This window comes from Eublepharis macularius, chromosome 3 (genome assembly GCF_028583425.1).
Source record: "Eublepharis macularius isolate TG4126 chromosome 3, MPM_Emac_v1.0, whole genome shotgun sequence".
Classification (NCBI taxonomy): domain Eukaryota; kingdom Metazoa; phylum Chordata; class Lepidosauria; order Squamata; family Eublepharidae; genus Eublepharis; species Eublepharis macularius.
The window spans coordinates 78415500-78439775 of record NC_072792.1 but is presented as its reverse complement, the minus strand read 5'-3'; the positions used below and the strand labels follow the sequence as shown (position 1 = coordinate 78439775).

At 46.2% G+C, this 24276-nt stretch overlaps 1 protein-coding gene across 1 annotated transcript in view; it reads right to left on the bottom strand.

Annotated features, from left to right (window-relative positions):
* IL1RAPL1 (interleukin 1 receptor accessory protein like 1) overlaps positions 1–24276 on the bottom strand; it is a 742385-nt gene that overhangs the window by 2930 nt on the left and 715179 nt on the right. The window contains exon 9 of the mRNA XM_054974391.1: positions 1633–1803. Coding sequence (XP_054830366.1) covers positions 1633–1803 — 171 coding nt within the window. The remainder of the gene's footprint in view (positions 1–1632; positions 1804–24276) is intronic.

The window sequence follows — 24276 nt, the reverse complement described above, 5'->3', positions numbered from 1 at the left end:
TTCAGAGGTGTAACACCAAAAGACAGAAATCTCTCAGTGTCACAGTGACACTTTTGGTGCTACACCTCTGAAGATGCCAGTCACAGCTGCTGGCGAAACGTCAGGAACTACAATGCCAAGACCATGGCTATACAGCCCGGAAAACACAACAACCATCGTTCTCCGGCCGTGAAAGCCTTCGACAATACATCAATTTAAAATATTTCTTATAGAAAAAGAAGTTATTTATTTTTAAATTCTATAAATATGCCAAATAGCACAATTTAATATGCTTAGTATACATGAAGAAAGTGGTTATATCAGTAAAAGAAGTTTAGGGTTGTTGGGAAAGTAAGTATTGCATATATTTAAATTTCTCCCCAAATTTCCACTTTTTTTCTGGAGGAAAAAAATGGTAAAAACCTATTCCAACCCCCACCCCCACCCCCGCCTTTATAATTTTTGGAAATATAGGAGTGATATGTTAATGTTTTTATCTACATAAAGTTACAGCTGAATAATATATACTTTATTAACCTTGTACAAGTAGGGTTTATCATAATTCTCTTTTCCTTCTTTTCCCTTTGGCATGTATGCAAGAAGTCTGCACAGATATTGTAGAGAACAGGAAATGTATGTGCTCCTCTCATATCCTAGTCCAACCCTGCCTGTGCTTAGTCAGGGTGGGAGATAGTTTTTCCTTGACTGAGAATGGTGAGAGGGAGAAGAGGAAAGTTTCTGGTCTCATTATAAGCTATAAAAAAGGGGGGGAGACAAATAGAGGTCTTACTAAAAATTTTAAGAGACTTTTGTGTTGCAAAATGTTGTTTCTTTGGGCTGAAGAGCTTATATATACTTGGTCAAAGATTACATTGACCCCTTTGTTGTTGGATTTTTCTTATAGCCCCCCAAAATCAGCTTTAACTGGTGATGAGTGTCCATGAATTAAGCAAAAATTCTAAAGGTCATTGGAATGACCACTGTATCCAATCATAGGTTACTGCTGACATGCGCTGGCAAAAAATCCTAGAGAAAAGGCAAGTTTTTCCAAGAGTTCTCTGATTAAGCTTTTAACTACCAAACTGCTTCCAAAATGTGCAGAGGGCAGTTTGCTAATCATTACTAGAATAACATGTTATATCCTATTCCTAAACTTTTAAACACATAATATTAATAACAGATTCAGTTCCTACAATTCTGATATTAAATCTTTCTAAGAACTAGTATTGCAAATTAAAGATAGAGGATGTAATCAAGATCTCATTATGTACTTTGTAGGCAACTGCCATATCATATATTCATTCCATCAGCCTTTTCAATACTCATTCTTTTCTGGAGATCTTTCTACCTTCAGTTTAAGCTATTACTAAGTAATATACATTGGCATGTATCCTACCACTGCACTTGGCAACATTCAAAGACTTCCTGCAGCCTGTGTTAGATGAATCACAAGTTACAGGAACCCTCCTTAGGCTGGAAGAAGGCTCAGTTCTGCTGAGTGGAGGAGCAGAATACATCCAACTGAATTTTGTATGCAGAGCCTAAATCATCTTGACCACTTGCTCCTAGTCAACCCTAGTATTGAGAAACAGAACTGAATAGTACTGCAGTACAGAATATACATTATATAGGTGCAAAGAAGTTGAAACTTACTTCCAGTTGGAATCAGATCTCTATCTGGAATAAACAACTTGTACCCATAGTGCTTTTCAAGCATATCTGGTAAGATCTCTAGAGCAAATCGTTCTTCTTCCCCAGTTTCCTGATTCCACTGGTCAGGATCCACTTTGGTGTATGACAGATATGCATCATAGTCTTTGTTATCTATAAATAGTAGGGGAAAGGGGAAAAGAGACGGGCAAAAGTTTACAGACTTGTTTGTCACATAGGTTTTTCACAGATTCTTTTTGTTACTTAGACATAAAGGTAATCTGCAGCCTTGTATATAACTTCCCAGTTACATAGGCAGCCCCTTTCACCATTCTGGTCTCCTCCACCTCATGACTGCCTGCTTGCTTGATTCTTCTGCTAACTATTATGCCATTGAAAATGGGAAAGTATGCCATCAGTTGCTAATCAGTTGGAACTGTGTTTTTCTCTCTCATTTTGTGTCTTAACAAAACTAAAAGTTGTACACCAGATAGCACATACTTGGAAAAGAATGACATCATTCTTGGTAATATATCAAGATTTGACACACTAGTTAAAAATGGAGGTGACCTGACCTGGATGGTCCAGGTATCCTGATCGTATTAGAGCTCAGAAGTTAAGCAGGGTTAGCCTTGGTCAGTATTTGAATGGAAGACTGCCAAAAAAGGCCAGGGTTGCTTTGCGGGACCAGCCTAATGCGGCCAGGGGTTCACTGAGCAGGAAATAACCATGCTGACGCTTCTCTGAAGAAAAACAGGCCACAACTTTATTGGTTACAGAAAAGAAGAGCAATGGCTGCGTAGGGCAGGGATCCCAGCATCGGCTGACTCGCCTGCCAGCCAATGACCCCTCACCCCTTCAGCCCGCCTGCTGAAAGGGGAAGCTGTGGGATGGCAGTTGCAGGGACCACACTGGGCGGTAGCTTCTGCGTGGTTCCTCTGTCACCTGGACGCAGACATTCTCTGTCAGCCCCCGAGCTCAGCTTACCACTGCCAAGCTTGGTCCTAGATCCCTTATGGGGATCCCATAAGGGAAGCAGTGCATGCAGGCCCTGTTCCCCCCTCCAAGGGATCGGTGCCCAACACCCAAACTGCCCACCTAAAATTGTGACAAAATGTAGCCAAAGACTTGATAGGCTTTTGTATGTCCCAACATATAAAATCATAGAAACACGTGTAAACAACCATGCAATATCCCGACTAGTCTAACAGATCAATTACTAACCTAATAATTTGCTTAACTTCACAATGCAAATCCCCAAAACTTGAATTATGCAAAGGGTGGGTGGGGATCGCCATTCCAGAGCCTAATGTGGGGATGGGGAGCCAGCCCAGCTTAAATAGAAATCAGGTCAGGCAACAGCTCTCCTTCTTCAAATCCCAGCCGGCTGCCGTGATTGGGCAGCTGGGAAAATTCGAACTGCGCTCCCAGCCTGGAGCTGTGCTGGGCCGGAAAAAAGCCATTCCTGCTCCCTTTCCCTCACTGCGCAGGCCAGCAAATGCTGGTCCAGGTACGTTCGGGGCCAGGGGCATCCAGAGGCAGGCAGTGGCAAACCTTCTCTGAACATCTCTTGCCTTGAAAACCCTGCTGGGTCACCATAAGTCAGTTGTGACTTGATGGTACACACATACACACACAACTGGTGTATAGGAAAAAAGATAAATATTTCAAATCTTTTGGCTATGACCCAAGCTTTTGGCGTGTTCCCTGTGCATCTTAGTTTTAGCAGAATTTTCTGGTTAAAAACCACACAGCCTTCAATCTACTTTTTAAACTGTTTGAAGTATTTAAATGCTTTGAAGTAGGTCACAGTATTTCCCCCAAGTTTCAACTTGTTGCTTATCAGTTTCTAAATAAGAAACTTTGCCTGTATGAACAAATTATGCATTAATGCCATAGTGTAGTGCAAACACCTCATGTTTTCACCACCTGAAGATTTTTATGAACAGGCATATCACATGGGAAAAGCTCACAGATAATCCTAATCGTATAGCTGCTTGCTTTGGGGTAAAACTAGCGGATTTCTAGTGAAAACCTGTAATTTCAAGATTATATACTATCATGCATATTCTACGCATTTTACAGTCATGTCCAAGACTGTAAAATGCAATTCAAAACCTTCACATACCTTCAAAATCTTCATAAAATTTCACACACTTGCAAACTGATAACATTCCATTAATTAAATTGGGAGTTTTAGCAAACAAGGCCTGTCCTGATATTCTCCTTCTCATAGACACAATATGTGCATGTGTAGCCGTTCCACAAGGCTATCTAATGGGAAAGGAAATTTTGAGGATGGGGCTACGTACAGAAAGTAAAAGTCATAGAAATGGATGGAACTATACAGCAGAAGACAGAAGCATTTTTTGATAAAATGCTAATTTTCTTCCTTAAAAAAAACAAACTGAAATCTAACAGTATCAACTACTTGAAAATGTTTTTAAATTGTATGTCGGAATTATATATTTGAATTTTTGCAAGCAGCTTTGAGTAAGGAGACATTTCTTAAGAATTATTTTATCATTTTGTTCTAGCCTCAAAATAATTTGAATGGAAGTGGGGGCATAGGAGTACCAAGGCAGTAGGTGTTACAGTGAAAACCATCATTTTTATTTACTTGGTTTTATGTTTAAATGAACGTAATATTTTGCATTAAAACTGAATTTTGTTTTTAATATAATGTTATTTCTTTTTAAAAGAGAAATAAATGACTCCATTACTTTATATGAATTCTCTGTGCCTACTGGTAAGATTGAATGAAAGAAGTTATCATTAATTTTCATTAAGAGGTCAATAATGCCAAGTGCTCTGAAACTAATTCAGTGGAATAAGAGGTCACATTTTTACTTTTGTTGTGAAAAAGTAGAGAGAAATCAATGGCAGGAGTAATGAAATGTTACATCCATCTATCACTCCAGACAGTATTATGCACAAGCTCTAGAGAATATCAACCTCTTGTAAAAGAAGCCTGATAGAATATTCCACTGTGTGCTGTAAGTAATACTATAGAGATTTAGTGCTGAAGCAGAGCATTTGCAGCAAGAGTTCTTGTTATGTAGATATTAGTTACTTGGGCAGTAAGAGGTTACTGGCTGTATTTATTTTACTGCATTGGCTGTTTTATTGCTGTATTTTAAGGATCTGCAAAAAATTTAAATTCAAACTAAGTACTGAGGCAGCATAATTTTAAAAAGTTAAATGAAATATATTCAGCTGTTTACTAACAGTACATCTTTGACTCATGTTAGTACTTTAGCCACAGCTGTTTTTAAAAAAATACACACCAGGTTAATTAGTATGGTGGATTGGCCTGTATGAAAAGCAACAGGTTGGCATTTCAAGAATCACTTCCATATGAACTGACCCCTTTCCAAAGCATGTGAAACATGTGAATTCTTTAAAAGAATTCTTGTGCGCATGGGTGTTACAACACCTGCGGTGGGAAGAAGTTTCTGCTAAACCTTTTGCTCAGGCAGAGCGCAAAGCTACACAAGTGTAGCAAAAATTCAGGACTAGGAGGAACATCAGTGTGGCTGGCTGAGTGTTTGAAAATGGGAGCTGTTGCTGGACCCAAGGGAAGAGGTTTTCCCTCAGGTCCTCCCACTTTCTATTTAAGCCAGGGCTGGCAAGCGAGCTCTTCAGTTGGCTTTGGAGCAGCAATCGGAGCAGACGCAACGGTTCACTGCTCTGGACTCCCGGCTAGCGTGGAGCCTTGCTGGCTGCCTCCATGCACCCGCGCCTTACCCCGGTGGCTCAGAGTTGGCCAGAAGCAGGGAATTTTCCCCGAATGACAGCGGGCAACTCAGTGGCATTTGGGGCAGTGGCGGGCCCGTGTGCATGGTCGGGCACAGATTGCAGGTGCCGTAACTGCACCTGGGGTGAGCTACATTAGCCCCAGGGCCTGGGGGGGACTACATTTCCCCCTATGCTTTGCAGCCCGGCTCTAATATGCCCTTAAAGAGGGCAGCGACGGTTCCCAAGGGGGAGGGGCACCCCCAACAGAAGGGCAAGGGCAGTGCCAAGGGGCGGCCCCAACATGGGGGTAGGGCTCAGGATGGGCCTAGGGCTACTTCTCCGGCCGCAGCATGAGGCAGGGCACATGGAGTGGAGTGCAGGCAACAGAGGGACACGCCCCTACGTGGGTCTGCGGCTGCCAGGGAACATGACTTACCAGCCAGTGGCAGGGGCAGGGCCAGCACCCCATGAGGCAGGGCTCTGTGCAGTGCTGTGCCCAGGGTGACTAGGGTGGCAAGCACCTCAGGGAGCAGGGAATGATGTGCCACCAGGCTTGCCACAGGGACCATAAGGCACAATCATGTGCCATTGAGGGCTAGGGCGGCCAGGCCACAACAAAGAGTAGCTGAGCATTCTAGTAATCCCAGGGTGGTGAGGGAGGCCAGCCCTACTGGGCCATTGATGCCACATGCTCCATCCCAGAAGGGTTCTTCTCTGCAAGGCATTTCTAAAGCACTACAACAGCTGCAAGAGAAGGTAGATTTGATGCGGGAGTCCGCCTTCTCAGAAGAGGTTGCCACTGAGGTGGAGGGCTCATTGAGCCAAGGGGCATGTACAAGTTCTGCTTGGAAGAGTTCTTCCCGGAGGGGCCATCAGGCTTGGTCCACATCAAGTGATGGTTCCTCCAGCCCAGAGGTCCGGAAGCAGCAAGCTGCAAAAAGGAGGAGAAAGATGCGAAAGACCTGGAGGACATTGTGGCACAAGGACGACTCGGATACAACTTCGTCCTCAAGTGAGTCATCCATGGGGGAGGAAGAGAGGGATTCTGATTGGGACTATTGGGAAGTGGCTGTTCATGTTTCTGCTATTCCACCCTGGGCTGCCCAGTGGCGCTCTGGTCACTCTGGTAAGAGGTCAGGTAAATTGAGCCCAGTTTGGGGGGAAGATCATGCCAAGGGTGCGGGTTATCCTGTTAAGAGCCGCAGGGAAGAGGAGAACCCACCTGGGGCCCATTTATCTCGTAAGATGCATAGGTGCATTTTGGATGGATATTACGTGGATGTTTTTTCACTTATCCGTCCAGAGGCTGAGGAAGGTCTATCCCGCCCTCCTTCCAGGAAAAGGAAAAGAAAGGGGAGGTTGAAAAAAACTTTCACCAATTTCATGGAGGGCTTCATGGTCCTCATGGGGGTTGTCCAGCTGGCTTACCCGGATAGGGGCTGGCACTTATCTAACCATATGTCTAATGTACTGCAGGCCAGGGCCCAGGCTGGGGAAGGGGCAGTGATAGAATATGATGAAGCCTTTCGTAAGAGGGCTTCGCATAATGCCTGGAGGCAGTGGGATCTGATCAATCAAAAGTTATGGTTATGGTTGGTCGGTCCGAGCATGTGGAGCAAGGCAGATTCTTCTCGCCAAGAGCGCTGGGGTGTTAGGAGGGGTAGGAGAGCTGTCTGTTGGGAATATAATCAGGGCAAGTGCCGGTGCACTCACTGCAAGTTTGAGCATTTTTGTGAACATTGCTATGGGCCACACCCTCATTCCTCTTGTTCTCAACTGGGTTCCAATCAGCCCTTTCATGGGGGCCGGACCTCCAATGCAGGTGCTCGAAAGGAGGGAGGTTCTGCTGGCTCCAACAGCACCGCCTATCAGCCCCTGGCCAGTGGAAAGTAGCATGGCATCATTAGGGTTAACTCTTGCTCCCTCTTCCATTTGGAAGGAGGCCCTATGCCCCCTCTTAGAACGCTACCCTAACAGACCAGTAGCCAATTACTTGTGGGCGGGGATTACTTCAGGTTTTCATATCCCTTCACGAGTCCTAGGGTACCCACTACTTCTGGCAATCTAAAGTCTGCCAGGGATATGCCCAATGTTGTAGCTGCTAAGCTGGCCAAGGAAATTAGAGCTGGGTGTCTGGCAGGTCCCTTTAAGATGTCCCCCTTGTCTAATTTCTGGGTGTCACCTTTGGGGGTGGTCCCAAAGAAAGCCCCGGGTGAATACCGCCTGATTCACCATCTTTCTTACACAAAGGGTTCCTCTGTTAATGATGCCATTCCACCTGAGCTCTGTTCTGTGCGCTACACATCCTTCGATCATGCCGTGAGCTTGGTCCGGTATTGTGGCCCCGGTGCCCTTATGGCTAAGTGCAACATTCAGTCCACCTTCTGGTTGTTGCCTGTTCACCCTGACGACTATTGCTTGTTAGGCTTCAAGACTGAGGGATTTTGGTATGTGGACAAAGCCATGCCCATGGGTTGTTCTGTTGCATGTGCCACCTTTGACACTTTTAGTACATTCCTTGAATGGGATGCTAAGGGTCACCTGGGTTGCCCTCAGGTCACGCACTACCTTGATGGGGCCATCCTGGTGAGGCCATTGGGGGGGGTCAAGCATGTGCTGACAGGCTCGCAGGTTTCCAGGCTCTCGCCTTGGAGCTAGGGGTCCCATTGGCAGGGGGAAAGATGGAGGGTCCTGCCTCCTGGCTCACCTATCGGGGATTGAGCTGGACTCTGTGGCGGGATGCTCCAGGCTTCCCCAAGATAAACTCCTTGTGTTGCAAGAGCTTATTCTTGGTATGCTAGATCGGACTAAAACCACATTGAAAGGGCTGCAGTCGCTCTTGGGTCATCTTAATTTTGCCTGTTGGGGAGTTTCCCTGGGTCGCCCCTTCTGTGCTCGCTTGGCTCAGGCGATGAGTGGGGCTTCCTCCCCCTGGCACCACATCAGGGTTGCTAAGGTCATGAAGGAAGATCTTCGGGTTTGGCTGGACTTCTTATCCCAGTACAATAGGGTGTCCTTTTGGCAAGACACTTGGATTGCTTTCCCTGATCTGCAGGTTCATTCTGATGCTGCCGGCAGCAGGGGCTTTGGGATCTATCTTAATGGCTGCTGGTATGCCCAGCCTTGGCCTTCCTAATGGAGCTGGTCTGGTTTACTGCATGACCTCATGTTCCTAGAGCTTTTCCCTATTCTGGTTGCCGTCATCATCTGGGTAGAGCAGTTCAGGTATAAGCGGGTGGTATTCTGGTGTGACAACTTAGCCATTGTCAAGGTCTTGAATAAGCAATCCTTGCGCTCTGAGCGGGTTATGCGTCTGGTGTGCAGGTTCGTACTGGCATGCCTGGAAAGTAACATATTTTTCTCTGTAAAACACATAGCAGGAACAGACAATGGCATCGCAGACGCATTATCTTGCTTCCAGACAGAGCGGTTCTTTGCCTTGGCACCGGAAGCACATCGGGATCCATTCCCAGAGGACCTCTGGAACCTTGGGAACATTCCATAGTGCAGGGAGTATTAGCATCTGTTGCTCCATCTTCACTGAAGGCGTATCATAGAGCCCTGTCCAGTTTCCTGACCATTTCTGTACAGTGGGGAGGGTCGGGTAGACTCCCTGTGTCTGAGGTTTTGGTGCTTCGCTATCTTGCCCACCTCCATGAGTGAGGCTTCACCCCCAGAACCATGAAATGCCACTTAGCAGCCATTTCCTTTTTTAGTAAGGCACGTGGCCTTCCCGACCCATGCTCCTTTTTTGCAGCTCATAGAGCAATTGAAGGGTGGAGATACATTGCCCCTCCCCCTCTGGATTCTCATCAGTCCATTACATACGCCATCCTCATGCAGCTCCTTTTACACCTTCTGGGTGTCTGCCATTCGGCCTTCGAAGCAATTCTATTTGAGGCCCCATTCACCTTGGCCTTTTTTGGCACATTCCAGGTGGGGGAGCTAGTGGCGGGCTCCCATCAGGCAGTAGTGGGTCGAGCTATTATGTTCGGGGATGTCTCCATGCTCACTAAGGGTGTTAATATCCATTATTCCAAGACGGATCAGTGGGGAAAGGGGGACCCAGATTTCCTTGGGCATTACCGACTCTGGACCGTGCCCCTTTCAGGCACTGCCAGCTTATATGGCCATACGCCATAAGGTCGGGGGGGGGGTCTTCTTTGTACACCGGGATGGGGATCCTCTTTCCTGTTTCCAGTTTGTTAGTGTTCTCCGCTTGGCCTTGACAGCTGAAGGTTTGCCAGTTCGAGACTTTTGGGGCTCATTCATTTCAGATAGGGGCTACTACTGAAGCCTCTTATATTGGCTTGTCCCCAGGTCGTGTGCGAGCTATCGGCAGTTGGCACTCCAGCTGTTATAAAGCATACATTATGCCAGAGTTGGTGCTTAATCTACCTTCTGTTTAGCTCTTTCAGGTCACCACAAATGGGTCTGGATGATGGGGGACAGCATTGTTTTCTGGGCAGCCCGCTATGCAAGAGCGTCTGGCTGGGGCCGTGACTTGGGGCTTGGGGACTATGTTACCATCAAGTGGATTGGATCAAGCAGGATGACCTGGAACATGTTATTGCCTTGCTTTCGACGTCTTGCAGAACGTGAGGGACTCCCGGACGTGGTTGTTTTGCAGCTTGGAGAGAACGACCTGCACAGAAGAACCAAGCTGTCGGTATTGCAGGACATGTTACAGGACTTGGGTTGGTTTAATGTTTGTTATTCGGACATGAAGACTTTTTGGTTGGCATTGCTGGAATGCTGTACCTGGCGGGGGGCAAAGGATAACGTCAGGGTGGACTTGGCCTGGAGGAGGCTTTCCAAAGCGGTGGGAAATTTTGTCCTGAATAATGGGGGCTTGTTTATATGTCATCCTGATATTTCTTTCAGGATTACTGCCTTGTACTGCCCGGATGGTGGGCACCTATCCAGATGGGGACACGACATTTGGCTGCAGGATATCCGGGATAGTTTATTGTGGTGGTTGCAGAGTTAGGAGCTTTGGCAGGGAGCCATTTTGTGGCTCCAGTGGTGGTTTGGGCATTGGGCACCGATCCCTTGCGGGGAAACAGGTACTATGGGCATTGTTTCCCCATAGATGGGGATCCCCATAAGGGATTTTGGACCAGGCATGGCAGCGGCAAGCCCAGCTCGGGGGGCTGCCAGGGCATGCCTGCTTCCAGGTGACGGGGGACCCACACAGAGGCTACCGCCCAGTGTGGATCCCTCAACCATCATCCCGTGGTGTCCCCCTTCAGCAGGTGGGCTGAAGGGGTGAGGGTGTCATTGGCTGGCAGACCCGATGCTGGGACCCATACCCTATGCAGCTAATGCTCCTTTTTCTTTTGTAACCAATAAAATTGTGGCCTAATTTTTCTCCAACAAAATTGTGTATTTGTTCTCCTGTGCTAGGACCCTTGCCTTTTAGCTGGCCCCGCAAACATAAGCATACAAGCATATATGCCAGTGAGATCCAGCTAGCCAAAAGGGGAGGGGGGAACTAGGAGTTGGGACCATGGTGGTAATATGGTAGGTTATTAGTGTCATCCTAAGCAGACATTATTCCAAATTCATGCTTAGGATGGCATTGTTGGTCAGAATCCAGTGCTGTTTCCCAGCTGAATGGAATTTTACCCCAGCAAAAGAAGTCATATAACTTCAAACACTTTCACTGGAGTCAAAGGTCAGCCCTTGAATCTTCCCCTATCACCTCAGCATACTTACTAGTTTTGCAACCAATAAATAGTACACCACCAAGAAAATGTATGCAGCAGTAGGAAAACATTACTAGTGAATAGTAAAAGTTATATGTCTTAAACCAGTTCTGGACTCCCTGACAGATTTTGTCACTGTTGTGCATGTCTTGGTAACATCAAGATTAGATTACTGCAAAAAACTCTATATGGGGCTGCAGTTGAAGACTTTCTGGAAGCTACAATCAAATATACCAATAATCAAGTGATCCTGATCTGAATACTTAAGTCTGGAAATTGGAGCCATGAATGGACAAGACAGATCTTCCTACATACCTGAAAAATGCCCCAAGTTTGCAGAAAAATATGAAATCTAAAAAAAACTATTAAAATATATATATTCCAGGGTTTTTAAAAAAAAATGATAAAAGGAGTGCCTGTAGCTTTAACAAGATGCCCTCAGAGACTGTTACTAGGCGACAGTAACAGTCAGTATTTCAGGCTTGGCTTCTGCCAATAAAAGGTGGGGGAGTGGCAGGGGCCTTTCAGGGTATTTTGGCCTTTGATGAGAACTCAAGGCTGTGCCCAGAAGCAACTGCCACAGTACTTCCAAAAACCATTGGGTAAACTATTGTTTCTGGTACTACAAGGAAGGGAATCAGTGGTTTAATCTGCTGTCCCCTATTTTGTAGTTATACTCTTTGCCTTCTTTAGAGGCTTTAAAGCTTTGGGACTCAAGCAAAATTCATATTTGGCTCTTTGAAAAAGATACCCTTTGTGATACTGGTCTGGTTCAACGATCTAAATTCCATGTGGTTTCCTCAGATTAAGAAAAATAAATTCTTCTCTCACTACCCAGTTGACCTTTCTAATGTAACATTAAGTAAGGCTTTTACTAGTGCTTACTTCCAAAGAATGCCAATTTACAGGGCATATTTTAAAAAATAGCAGTGGAACAATGCCTCTGCTAGGGTTGCCAGGTCCCTTAAGTTCCCCGGCGGGAGAATGGGATGCTGGCACTCACCCTGCTGCTGCTTCTCTGTTCTTGTGCATGTGCACTCCTGGCATGCATGATGACATCACTTCTGGGAAGTGACATCATCACGCAGGTCAAAGGGCGGCCTAGGAGTGTGCACGTGCCCCCCAAAGGGCTGAATTAACCCCCCGTGGGCCCAATTCGGCCCCAAATGGGCCCGTTGCGGGGTGTGGGGGCACACTGCAGCAGGGTATGGGGGTGCGCCGTGCTGCCTGGGGATGTGGCGCAGGTGTGCCCCCAGGGATGCACCTGTGCTGCCAGGAGGCGCCCGGGGGGGCACGTCCCCTGCTGGCCAGGTAAGTGGGGGTGGGGGAGGAGGTGGGAGCAGGGGATCCCCTGGCCCCGTCAGGGGAATGGCAAGCCTAGCCTCTGCCCATGTGGTCTCAATCAGGTGGAGGACATTATACACTATGTTTTATATTGCTCCTTCTACAGGTGCATCTGGAATAAACTGCTGAACCATTTTCTTGTAATGTCGAAGGCTTTCACGGCCGGAGAACGATGGTTGTTGGGGGTTTTCCGGGCTGTATTGCCGTGGTCTTGGCATTGTAGTTCCTGACGTTTCGCCAGCAGCTGTGGCTGGCATCTTCAGAGGTGTAGCACCAAAAGACAGAGATCTCTCAGAGAGAGATCACTGAGAGATCTCTGTCTTTTGGTGCTACACCTCTGAAGATGCCAGCCACAGCTGCTGGCGAAACGTCAGGAACTACAATGCCAAGACGACGGCAATACAGCCCGGAAAACCCCCAACAACCATTTTCTTGTAAATTTTTCTGGCTCAGATGAGGAATGTATTAATTTTTTAATGGCTGATGTTTTCCCTCTTATAATTCTTGAAGTGACTATTTTTATTTTACTCAACAAATACAAGAAAGAAATTAGTGTATGCTAAGTGTGTAAAAATTTTAGTCATACTGTGATTTTATGAAATTTTGGGGAGGGATTTGCTTCCTTTAGCCATTTCTATTTTTTATCATTTTATTTTTAAATTTAAGTTTTATCTTGCCATATAAACATGTAATCATGTCTTAACTCTTTTGATTGTTATATGGTGCATATGCTGGAATGTTTTGGCCTATGGTTTCAACAATAAACTATTACTTACTAAAACTACTACTTAATAAGCTACCACACAGCTTGATACCACGTGACTTGTGTAACTCACCCAGGCCCATCCACTTGCTACTGTTCAACAGCAGCCACTTAACAAAAACTAAAGTGGTATAGTGGTTAGAGTTTCAGAGAAGGCTCTGGGAGACCCAGGCTTAAATAACCACACTGCTGTGGAAGCTCACTGAGTGACTTTGCTCCAGTCACACACACACAGTCTAACCTACCTCTCAGGGTTATTGTGAAAATACTGTGGAGAAATTTTGGGAAGAGCATAAATACTAGTATTCAAGGTTATTCAAATCCCCCAATACCATTTTGGCATTTGGGTTTTTTTTTCAGGATTCCAAAATTTTGGGGTTCATTATTCCCTAGGGGTGATTCTTTTCAGGGGGCTAGAGTGTTTTTTTTCAAGCAAATAAAACCATAATTGCAGGGAATTCATCCTGCCTGTCCCCTAATGACCCCCCCACTCCAAGTTTCAAAAGTCCATGGGCTCTGAATGAAGTGCCCCCCCCCACAGCCATCATAATTGTTTCCATCGTTTCCTATGGGGGAAAAAATCCCATGCTTTCTCCAGGGCAGAGAAGCCAATGCAACTTCTGGCTAAAAGTCTCCAAATGCAAACAACAATTAGAGTTCAGTTGAGGGTTTTAAAAAAAGTATTTTTAGAACATAATTTGGAACGTGGGTTTTATATAGTACTAATCAAATTGGTAACTCCTTTTCTGTTTCTTTCTACTTCTGAGTTTTAAATTTGGGGGGAAGTGTTTTCCTTCATTCCCCAACAATCCCTGAAAAGATACAGGCACAAGTACACACCCACGTCACTCATTCTCAAAGTCCAGTGTTGGATAGTTGTAGAGTGGCAAATTGAACTTCAGGAAGACCAATTACTCAGGGCCAAGCTACACATGACGAATGACACTTGAACAGCAAGTGGATTGAGTGGAGGGCAAGTGAACAGGGAGAAATACACTTTCTGTTCAAGTGTTATTCGTCATGTGTAGCTTGGCCCTCAGACCTCCAGTGGAGCAGATGTGAGCAGTGCAGGCTGACAATGTTGCCCACCTGGGGAAAAATCACATTCTGCATGCTTGTCAGCGGGCTCAATGAGCTTCTCAGCCACAAGACAGAGATCCCCACTAGACTATCTCTTTCCTGGTCCGTAGCTCACTGGATTGGTGGAACCCGACTCATAGTGTTTAGATAAGTAGTCCTTTACCATTGCATATGCCAAAGCCAGGCTTATGTGCTTCATATTCCCATTAGTGCTGACTGCCTCTCTAATGGCCTCCATAACCATGGGCACATTGGGAATGGCCATGGAGGGACCCTGCCAGGAAGAGGAGGTTGTGGGAGCAGCTTTCCCCCTCCTCTCCCATGTTGCATGTGCTTCATGGCCTGCACCATGCCACTAACTGTTTCTTGGCATATCCATGCTACTAATTGCTTCTTGATCGCAGCAGAGTTGTTGGTTGCAGTGTGCTCCTTGTTCAGTATCTTTATGTGGAGCACATCCTGGCAATTGCTTGTGCAGTGGCCTCTCTCACCCTGCTTAGCACTGGTTGCTCCACTCCTACCCAGAGCATCCTAAGTTTGCCACCACTGCAAAGTGGTATTGCCATTGCCAGAGGTATGCATGCTGTGATTGAGGGTAGGTACAGATGTCAGATGTGAAGTGCACAGCTCTCCCACAAACCCAGGTCCTGGAAGTCATAAACAAGAAGGGCACCATAGTCCTGCTCAGTGTGGTGCAAGCTGGGATTGTGTACCACAGATAGGCTTCTTGGAGGAGCCTTCAGAAATTGGCAGCTTCAACAATAGACAAGGGCTGCCCATCTAGAGTGATCATCTCACCAATGAGGCAAGTGAACACGTGCCCTGTGAAGATAAGAGACCACAGCAAAACAGCACAAGCCTTTTAAACCCCAAACAGCACAAACCCAAACGTAACTATTTTAAAGAAACAATAAGGAAAACAAAAGGGGTTCCTTCCCCATGCAACTTCAACCAACCAAAGAAAAACAAAAAAATACAGAAAAACTTTTTTTAAAAGTGCAAACCTATCCTGGCACCAAATAAGCAGAGAGTCTTCCTGGGCAGGCCAAAGCAGACAGCAGAATTAATCCAAGGCACAGATATACCAGAGCAGCCAAGGCAAATCAACATCAAAAATGTCACCCTGAAATGGAGTCAAGCTGCAGGCAGGCCAACTTTATATCTTCTTTGCCCATGCTCACAGAGCCATAAGAGAATATGAGAGAATAGTCATGATTGGGAAGATAGTTCCAGTGCGCTCCCTGTGTGATCCCATTTGTATAGGAAAGATACCTCCATCTCCCTCAAGCCCATTGCCCAGGAAACCTGTTACATGGTTAAAGATCAGGCATGGGATCCAGCCCCAGATATTCCTGCATATCCTGAATATTTCTGGAACTATTCAGAACCTGGATACCAGTATTTCCAAAAATTCTGAATACCATCCAAATATCCGAAACGTGCCCATAAAATACCAATAAGTGCATGTCTAGACTGTTGCCATATCTATAAAAGAAATATTGACTAGATTTAGATTTGAATAGCCTCAGGAGACAAATGAATTACATTAGGACCAATTGGAAGCCAAAAGTATCTTTCCATAATAGCAAAAGCAAACTGATTACAAGTAAGTGTTAGGATTATTGACACACACAATTTTAACCCAGAATATTAACTGAAATGTAGATCCACTTTATGTTCTTAGCATAAGATCTGGCTCTACTGTGCATCCTTTGTCTCAAATTACTGTGTCCATTCACCAGGAGTTTTATATAAAATTTTATTAGCACTTTTGGTAAAAGCATATCTTTTCTGAAAAATAAAATAGTATGCTACACACTAATCTCATGAAATTTCATGAAAGCACTGGTTCTTGAGTTCTCCAAGGTTTAGGATCAAAATACAGTGTTAAAACTCAGTAAGCAATCAGAAGAAAATGTGAACCTTCTGTCTCCTCTTTCAAGATAACTTCCGAATTTGTTCTCAAAAGTATGACAAAAGTGCATCTCAGACCTTCTACCAATGCATCTTCCAAATGAAAATGTGATCGATTTGTTGCTTGCACTTTGGCTTTAACTATAGATTATGCCATTTGAAAGATCTGCTTTTTGTCAGGGCGCTGTGCTTTAGTGATAAACACATTGCCCCTTTTTCTCTGCTTAGGAAGAAAAACACCACCTGTTATTTAGTACATAAAACCTAGGATGCTGAAAATGTTTACTAGACCCTTCTGAGCTGGTAAGAGATTAAAGAAAACAAAACTTCTTTCTGAAATCTCTGTCTTTTTAAAAGAACTATTTATCCAAAAGCCTTTCACTGTTATCTGGAGTTGTTCCAGTAGCATTTGTCAGCATGAGATGTGCAACAAGATTGTGCAATACCAAGTAAATTCAGTTACTACAATCATTCCAGAAAAACTTTCACAATTGGAGCTGAAAGAATAACTAATACTACTTCAATGGGGTGGTGGGGGGAGGCTCAAACTAAGGGTGGAATAAAGCAACATGGATACAACTAGGGGTGTGAAATTTGGGTTTCTGATTCAGAATAAACAACCAAATCAGGCCCGATTTGTAAAAATTCAGGATTTCCTAATCAGCCCCAGCATTGTGGGCCCAGTTTAGGAATTCCGAATCAAAACTTTCTGAAGTGATTCAGATCGCTTTGGGAGCTTTGAGTCAAGGTGTTTAAAGCGCCTGTTTCCATGCCACTGGCAAGCGGCAAGGAAAGTGATGCTTTAAACCCCGGCTTCAGCTGACAGGCGGGGACTTTCCTGCCTGCCAGCTGAAGCAAGCCACGGGGTTTAAAGCACTGTGTTGTTTGCCAGCTTCATTGGGAGCATCCCTTTTATTTGTTTCCCCCCACCACCACAGCCAATCCTGGCTTCCTCCTCTTCCCCCAGTGCCCCTTCCCTCCTCCCAATGGCCTGACCCTGTACCAACTCTGCCCCACCCTTTGTCTCCTCCATCCATTCAGTGGTCACCTCCTGCCTCTGGAGCTATCCCTTGGTCTCCCTCCTCTGCTTTTCTTGCCTCCCCAGCCAGGCATGCCCCTCTTCAGCCAGGTGCGGCCTCTTCTGCTGGGGTTGGGAATCCGGGCCAGTTGAGGGTGCCCAATTCAACAGGTCCCGCTGTGCTGAGTTGTCACCAGCTGTGCTCAGCTGTGCGCAAGAGAACAAGCACAGCCGCCGTGTTATGGGCTTTCAAGAGTGTTGGTGATGAAATAACATTGGATTGTGCTCTGTCCTGACCTGATGGAGTGAACTGCACGCTCCTGATGAAGGAATCACGAAATCTGCAGTGTGAAGCCGGCCCCAGATTGGGCGTGGTTTGGAACTTTGCTTTTCATTTCCAACTGTGTCGCTCCTCATTGATCTGGAAGGACTCAGGACTGCTAGTCTTTGCTCAATACCTTGTATAAGAATTCATGAAAAGACCTATGGAGTTATAGCCCTACTGTTCAATGTATATGGATGTATCTTCCCTTACAAATCTGTGATGATTATGGAATGAATGTATGGGTATGAATTCACAATGTGTATGAATTTTCACTATTTATAGCACTTGCACTTTGAATATACCTTTTGTAAATTTACTGTTGAGTATTGCATTTTACTTCCCGTGGACTTGGTCCTTTGTTGTACCTGTGATTGGAGGGGAGTAGCCATCTGTTTTTCCTGTGCTGAGAGAGCCGGCATCGGGGCTTCTGTTGGCCACATCTGTAGCCACTGTGGAGTTTGCTGCAGTGCTGCCCCAAAATTCAGCTGAATGGCAGTGCAAGATGCTTTCCTCTGGCCCTGCATGCTCCAGGCCAGATGCTTCTCCGGCTGCTGTTCACCCTCACCCAGCCGTGGGCCTGCCCCCTTCATGGTGAACCAAGCCATCAGAGGGTGGCCCATTGGAGAGGAGCTCCTGGGCTAGGCAGGTGGCAACAGGGCTGAGTCCAGTGGAGCCATACACCCAGCTTCAGCTGACAGGCAGGGACTTCCCCTGCTGCCAGCTGAAGCAAGCTGCGGGGTTTAAAGTGCCCCTTTCTGTGCCGCTTGCCAGTGGCATGGAAAGGGACACTTTAAACTCCAGGTGACAGGCAGGAAACCCCCTCCTCTCCATCCCATTGAGTGAAATAAGCAGCGGGTGGTAGTTTTTAAACCCTGCAGCTTGCTTCAGCTGGCAGGAGGGAAAGTCCCTGCCTGTGGCAGGGTGGGAATTTTGTCGGTGTGCTCCAAATCTTTATGGAGCACACTAAACAGAGTTAATAAGCGATTTCCAAAGTGGCTTGCTGCTTCGGAAATCGCTTATTTCCAATTCTTTTTCCTGCTTTGGAAATTCCGAAGCAAGAAACCCAAATTGTTTCACACCTCTAAATACAACTACTTTTCTGAGATAGAAACATTACCATTAGAGTTCACCCTTTCTCAGCTCATACAATGAGTCCATGTGATGTATATTACTGCCAAGATAAAAGCGACAGCTTCCCCGGGTTTTAAACCTATTTCTATTGACACCATTTTTAATTGATTTTAATTACCTCCAACATCTGGGAGCACTTCCAGAGGATGGAGGACTGGTGGTATGCACAATGCCAGCACTGCAGAGCCTGTGTCAATTGAAAAAAAAACCCTGTCATCTCTGAACTACCAATTTCAGCAACCACTTGAAGATGCACCATCAGGCAGTGCTTCTTCAGGAGGAGAAAGAGGCTGGTGCCACAAGGTCACCAGCAAGCCACCATCTCTGACAGATGTTTGGTGGGAGTGGCACTGGTGTGCCAGAAGTGGGATCCAGAGGGCAACAAAGCGGGTCACTCAGAAAATTGCCGAAATGATTGCTATATGTAGACATCCCTTTTCCATGGTCAAAGATATCAGCTTCCTCAGACTGCTCCCAGAAGTCTGTCATTAGCATGTGCCCTCTGCTTGCCCTCTGTAGAGTACTGTGGTGCAGCCCGCAAACTTCATTTTGTGGTGAGGGTCTGTAATGATTTTAAGTGTGTGTGTGTGTGTGTGTCTTTAAATGCTTGGTGTGGTGCAGATGAAGAGGGTGAAAAAGAGGGATGAGTGAGTGAGGTGATTGGTTGATGACTGAGAGTGTGAGTGGAGTAAACTGCAGTTTTTAGTTACTGAGTGGAGAGAAAAGGTTCATTCCGCTTTCTGGTTTAGACAGGCAAGCTGTGTACAGCCTGAGGGTGTCTATGCATTTATGAGAAAAATATTGATTCTTGTTTAGACAGGTAAACTATGTGTGCACCTGAGAAAGTTTATGTATATCTGTGTGATGGAAAATAAAGAGGGTTGTAACAGGGATGCTCAGATTCTGGGTTCTTCTGAGGAACCTGGACTGGACACTGCAACATCAGGGGTCATTTCTCTATCAGAGTGAAAGCAACTCAACAACAACATCAAAAGCAGGTCCTGAGAGGCTTGCTGGATTGTCACTTGACTGGTGATGTTAGCACTCACTGAAACTCCACCCATGCCATGCTCAAGTTTTTGGTGGAGCAGTAGGCTGCCCTCATGATGTGCCTCTCAGAGAGAAACACTTGGAAGAGGAAGAGTCAGTTCAGCCAAGAGGAGTGGCTGACCATCTTACAGATGACAGACGTCCTCAGACCCTTCAAGGGCTTCAGTATCATGGACTCATCTGACATAGCAACTTTTGCCTGGTCATTCCTCTGGTCCAAATTCTTCCAGGACTCAGACACAGGACCTGCAGACCTTGTTCCAGCAGTGTGTGTGCTTGTGATAAGGCTGCAAGAGAGCATTGTATCCCACCTGTAACCTCTTACTGAGAAGGAGCCATACATTTTGGTAACCATGTATGACAATGTTCAAGGGGAACATTGTTCAACAGGCTGGGAAGCTCACCATCTTGACAGACAAGCTCTCTCAGTGCGTGCAGTTTATGCTGGCCAAGAGGGGCATCCTGCCAGCAGGTTTTCCCCATGGCCACTCCTGAGATGTCCCTGAAGATGGATACTATTGGGAATGCAATCAGACTCTCTGGGAACATCAGGGGTATAAGCCAGAATTTGGCAGAGGCAATAGTCAAGGATTATGTTGCAGACCCCTATAAGTTGCTTTCTACATTTCCTTTGAGCTACTGAGCCAAGAAAGAGGTGGGCTGGCCTGATCTTTGTCTTGAGACTCAGAAGGTCCTCTCATGCTCTCTGACAAGTGTGTAGAAAAGGTGTGTCTTCAGCCCTCATTACACTCATTGGATCCCCTGGTGAGTTGAGCAGCTGGTCTCCTTGAAGTTGAACTCTTCAATTTCCTAGCTCTGGGCTTTCAGTGTGAGTGAAGTGAGAATACCTTCTGGCCTGCATCCTCTATCAGTCTATGTTGGACAGGTGGGAAAATTCATTCTTCCCAAAGTCAAGTTTTAGTAGTAAATTAGCAGGACACTTGATCCAGTTGGCTCACTATAAAATGCACTCTCCAGTTTGGAACCCCCAGCCTTGAAATATCAACCCAGCTATAACACTCTTGTACCTTGGCACAAAACTATACAAAAATTTAAGAAAAACAGCCCCCCCCCAGCTCCCTCGATATTTTCCCCATAAGGAATAATGGCCTGATAAATCTGGGATTTTCTAATCTTACCGAATCAGGTTAGAGAATTTGATTCAGATTTCAGAGATACTGATGGTTTTTTTTTTAGTTCCACCAGTGCAACTAAAGCCATCTAAGTTCCAAACCCAGGATTGAAGCAAGATTGAAATGGGTCAAGAGCAGATGTGTCATCTAGAAACCCCTGGAGCTGGTCCAGCACCACATGCTGTATCACCTTCCTCAGAAGGTACTTTACTTTACTTTACTTTAATTGAATTTTTATACCGCCCATCTCCCGAAGGACTCAGGGCGGTGTACAGCAAAAGTAAAACATACAAATATAAAACACTAAGTATATGAAATAAACATATTAAATAATTTAACTCAAAACAGGACAGTTCAGTTAAAACACATTTAGGCCAGCCCCGCTTGTTGGAATAATAACGTCTTAAGGGCATGGCGAAAGGTGTGTAGGTCAGGGACCATACGTATCTCCGGGGGCAATTCATTCCAGAGGGCAGGTGCCCCGACAGAGAAGGCGCTCCCCCTGGGGGTCACCAGCCGACATTGTCTGACCGACGGCACCCTGAGGAGGCCCTCTCTGTGGGAGCGTACCGGCCTGTGGGAGGCTATCGGTAGCAGCAAGCGGTCTCGCAAATACCTAGGCCCTAAGCCATGGAACGCTCTGAAGATGGTAACCAGCACCTTGAAGCGCACCCGGAAGACCACCGGAAGCCAGTGTAGCTTGCACAGGAGAGGTGTTACATGGGCACGCCGTGTCGCTCCGATAATCACCCACGCAGCCACATTCTGCACTAATTGCAGCCTCCGGGAGGTCCTCAGGGGGAGCCCCATATAGAGAGCATTACAGTAGTCCAGACGGGAGGAAAAAAGGGCATGGGTAACTGTGCGCAAGGCGTCCCGATCCAGAAAAGGACGCAACTGGTGAACCAGGCGAACACGATAAAAAGCCCCCCTGGCCACGGCCGACACATGATCTTCTAACGACAGCCGTGCATCCAGGAGGACACCCAAGTTGCGAACCCTCTCTGTGGGGGCCAAAATCTCGCCCCCAATAGACAGCGATGGAACCAGCTGGCTATAATGGGGCGCCGGAAACCACAGCCACTCAGTCTTGGAAGGGTTGAGTCTGAGCCTGCTTCTCCCCATCCAGATCCGCACGGCCTCCAGGCACCGGGACATCACGTTAAGGGCATCATTGGGGTGATCCAGGGTAGAGATGTACAACTGAGTATCATCAGCATACTGATGGTACTTTACCCCAAAACCACGGATGATCTCACCCAGCGGCTTCACATAGATGTTAAACAGAAGGGGCGAGAGGACCGACCCCTGCGGCACCCCACAAGTGAGGTGCCTCCGGGTTGACCTCTGCCCCCCTGTCAGCACAAACTGCGAGCAGTCGGAGAGGAAGGAGGAGAACCATCGCAACACAGTGCCCCCCACTCCCAGCCCCTCCAACCGCCGCAGCATGACACCATGGTCGATGGTGTCAAAAGCCGCTGAGAGGTCTAATAGGACCAGAACAGAGGAGCAACCCCTCTCCCGAGCCCTCCAGAGATCATCAACCAATGTGACCAATGCCGTTTCCATACTATGTCCAGGCCTGAAGCCCGACTGATACGGATCCAGATAGACATCTTCCTCCAGGTGCTGGGGAAGTTGTTGCGCCACCACACTCTCGACAACCTTCGCCACAAAACGAAGGTTGGAGACTGGACGATAGTTCGCTAATACAGCCGGATCCAGGGAAGGCTTCTTGAGGAGGGGCTTCACCAACGCCTCTTTTAGGGCCGCTGGGAAGAAACCCTCTTGCAGAGAAGCATTAATAATTCCCTGGAGCCAGCCTCGTGTGACCTCCCGGGAGGCCACCACCAGCCAGGAGGGACATGGGTCCAATAAACAAGTAGCAGCGCTAAGCCTACCCAGTATCCTGTCCATGTCCTCGGGAGTCACAGGGTCAAACTCTTCCCAGATGACATTCACACGACCCACCTCTGTCCCCCCATCTATACCCACCCAGTCAGAGTCCAGACCCTCCCGGATCTGAGCGATCAGGTAAATTGGAGAATAGCCTGTAAGTGGATCATTCATTATCCGACTGAGAGTTTCTTGTTAAAAAAGCAAATGACTAATTAACTGCTTACTACAAAGGTCTAGGGAGAGCCTCCTCAAGCAGCAAAGCTTAAGAAGGGCCCAGGGCACAAGGAATGAATAGAAGATGGGTGCCTTGATTGTCTAGTAGTTGTGCACATTTTATATGAGGTTACATTGGAGCGGGCAATTCTTCCTTAAAATAAATATAAGTGGTTTAAGATCTAGAAATGAGAGAAAGGCCAAGATTTAAGTTATGAAAAGACTATAAAATAGTTTCTTAAAATAATTATTCTTGAATAAAAAGCCCAGCTGCCCACTCTTAAAACATTAATCTGTTGGCCTCTGTTTCTGCTGTTTGTAATGTGTAACATTTAATAAATACCTACTTGCACATTAATGCACTTGCACAACAACTAACTTCCTTCCTAGGGAATTCACAAGAAAATCCTATCCTGAGGCATCAATGAACTTTAAATTCTAGAGAATATGTGGTTATTAGCTAGTTTTTAGACCCTCCTAGCATATTCCTGACTCTGAGTGCCCTTGAAATGGAAGATTTCCTTTGGCTTTACAAGTTAACTGATACCATATAAATGCACCAGGGAATACAGCAAGTTTTATCTCTAGCTGTCTTCATATGAATTCATTATGCCTTAATGTTTAGAAGTCTCAGCCACATGATGAATAATTAAATTCTAACATTTCTATGATGTTTTGATACAAAATTATTAAAAATGAATTCTTCAAATCTTCTTATATTGCATTAAAACCCAGAATAATATAGAGTAAGTAACAATTTAAGTACAATATGTCTAGCATGCTATCATTTTTAAGCACAACAATAAAATGTTTTTATTGTTTTTTCCCAGACCTTCCTCCACAGCTGTCAGATCTGAACCATAGTACCAAATTAAATGATCTATTATTCATGTTAGACATTTGCTTAGAGCCGAAACACACGTTAAGAATTACACGTGGTTGCGCGAGTGTCAGCGCTCCTGTCTGTTTCTGCCCGCCCGTGCCCGTTCCAGAAGTTTTGCGCGTGTCCTGCCCCCACCGAACCTGTGATTGTGTGTCCGCGTCTGTACGTGCCCCTCTTCACGACCAGCGAGTTCCCAGCACTGAGCGGCTCTTTATCCATTCCAGGGCTTGTGGACATCTTGCTGACTGCTAGATGGCGCTATTGCCTGCATCTTGCAAGTGACCAGGCGACGCAGGCCGCAGCCTCACAGGGCGCAATGCCCTAGTCCGTGGGCCTGCAACGATTGGCTGAATGTTTTGGTTCGTGTCAGAGGCGGCCCCCCGGGGGTCCCCCCCACTCCGGGATCTCACCCAGCTGCGGCCTACTGAGGTCTGCAAAGTAGGGGGGG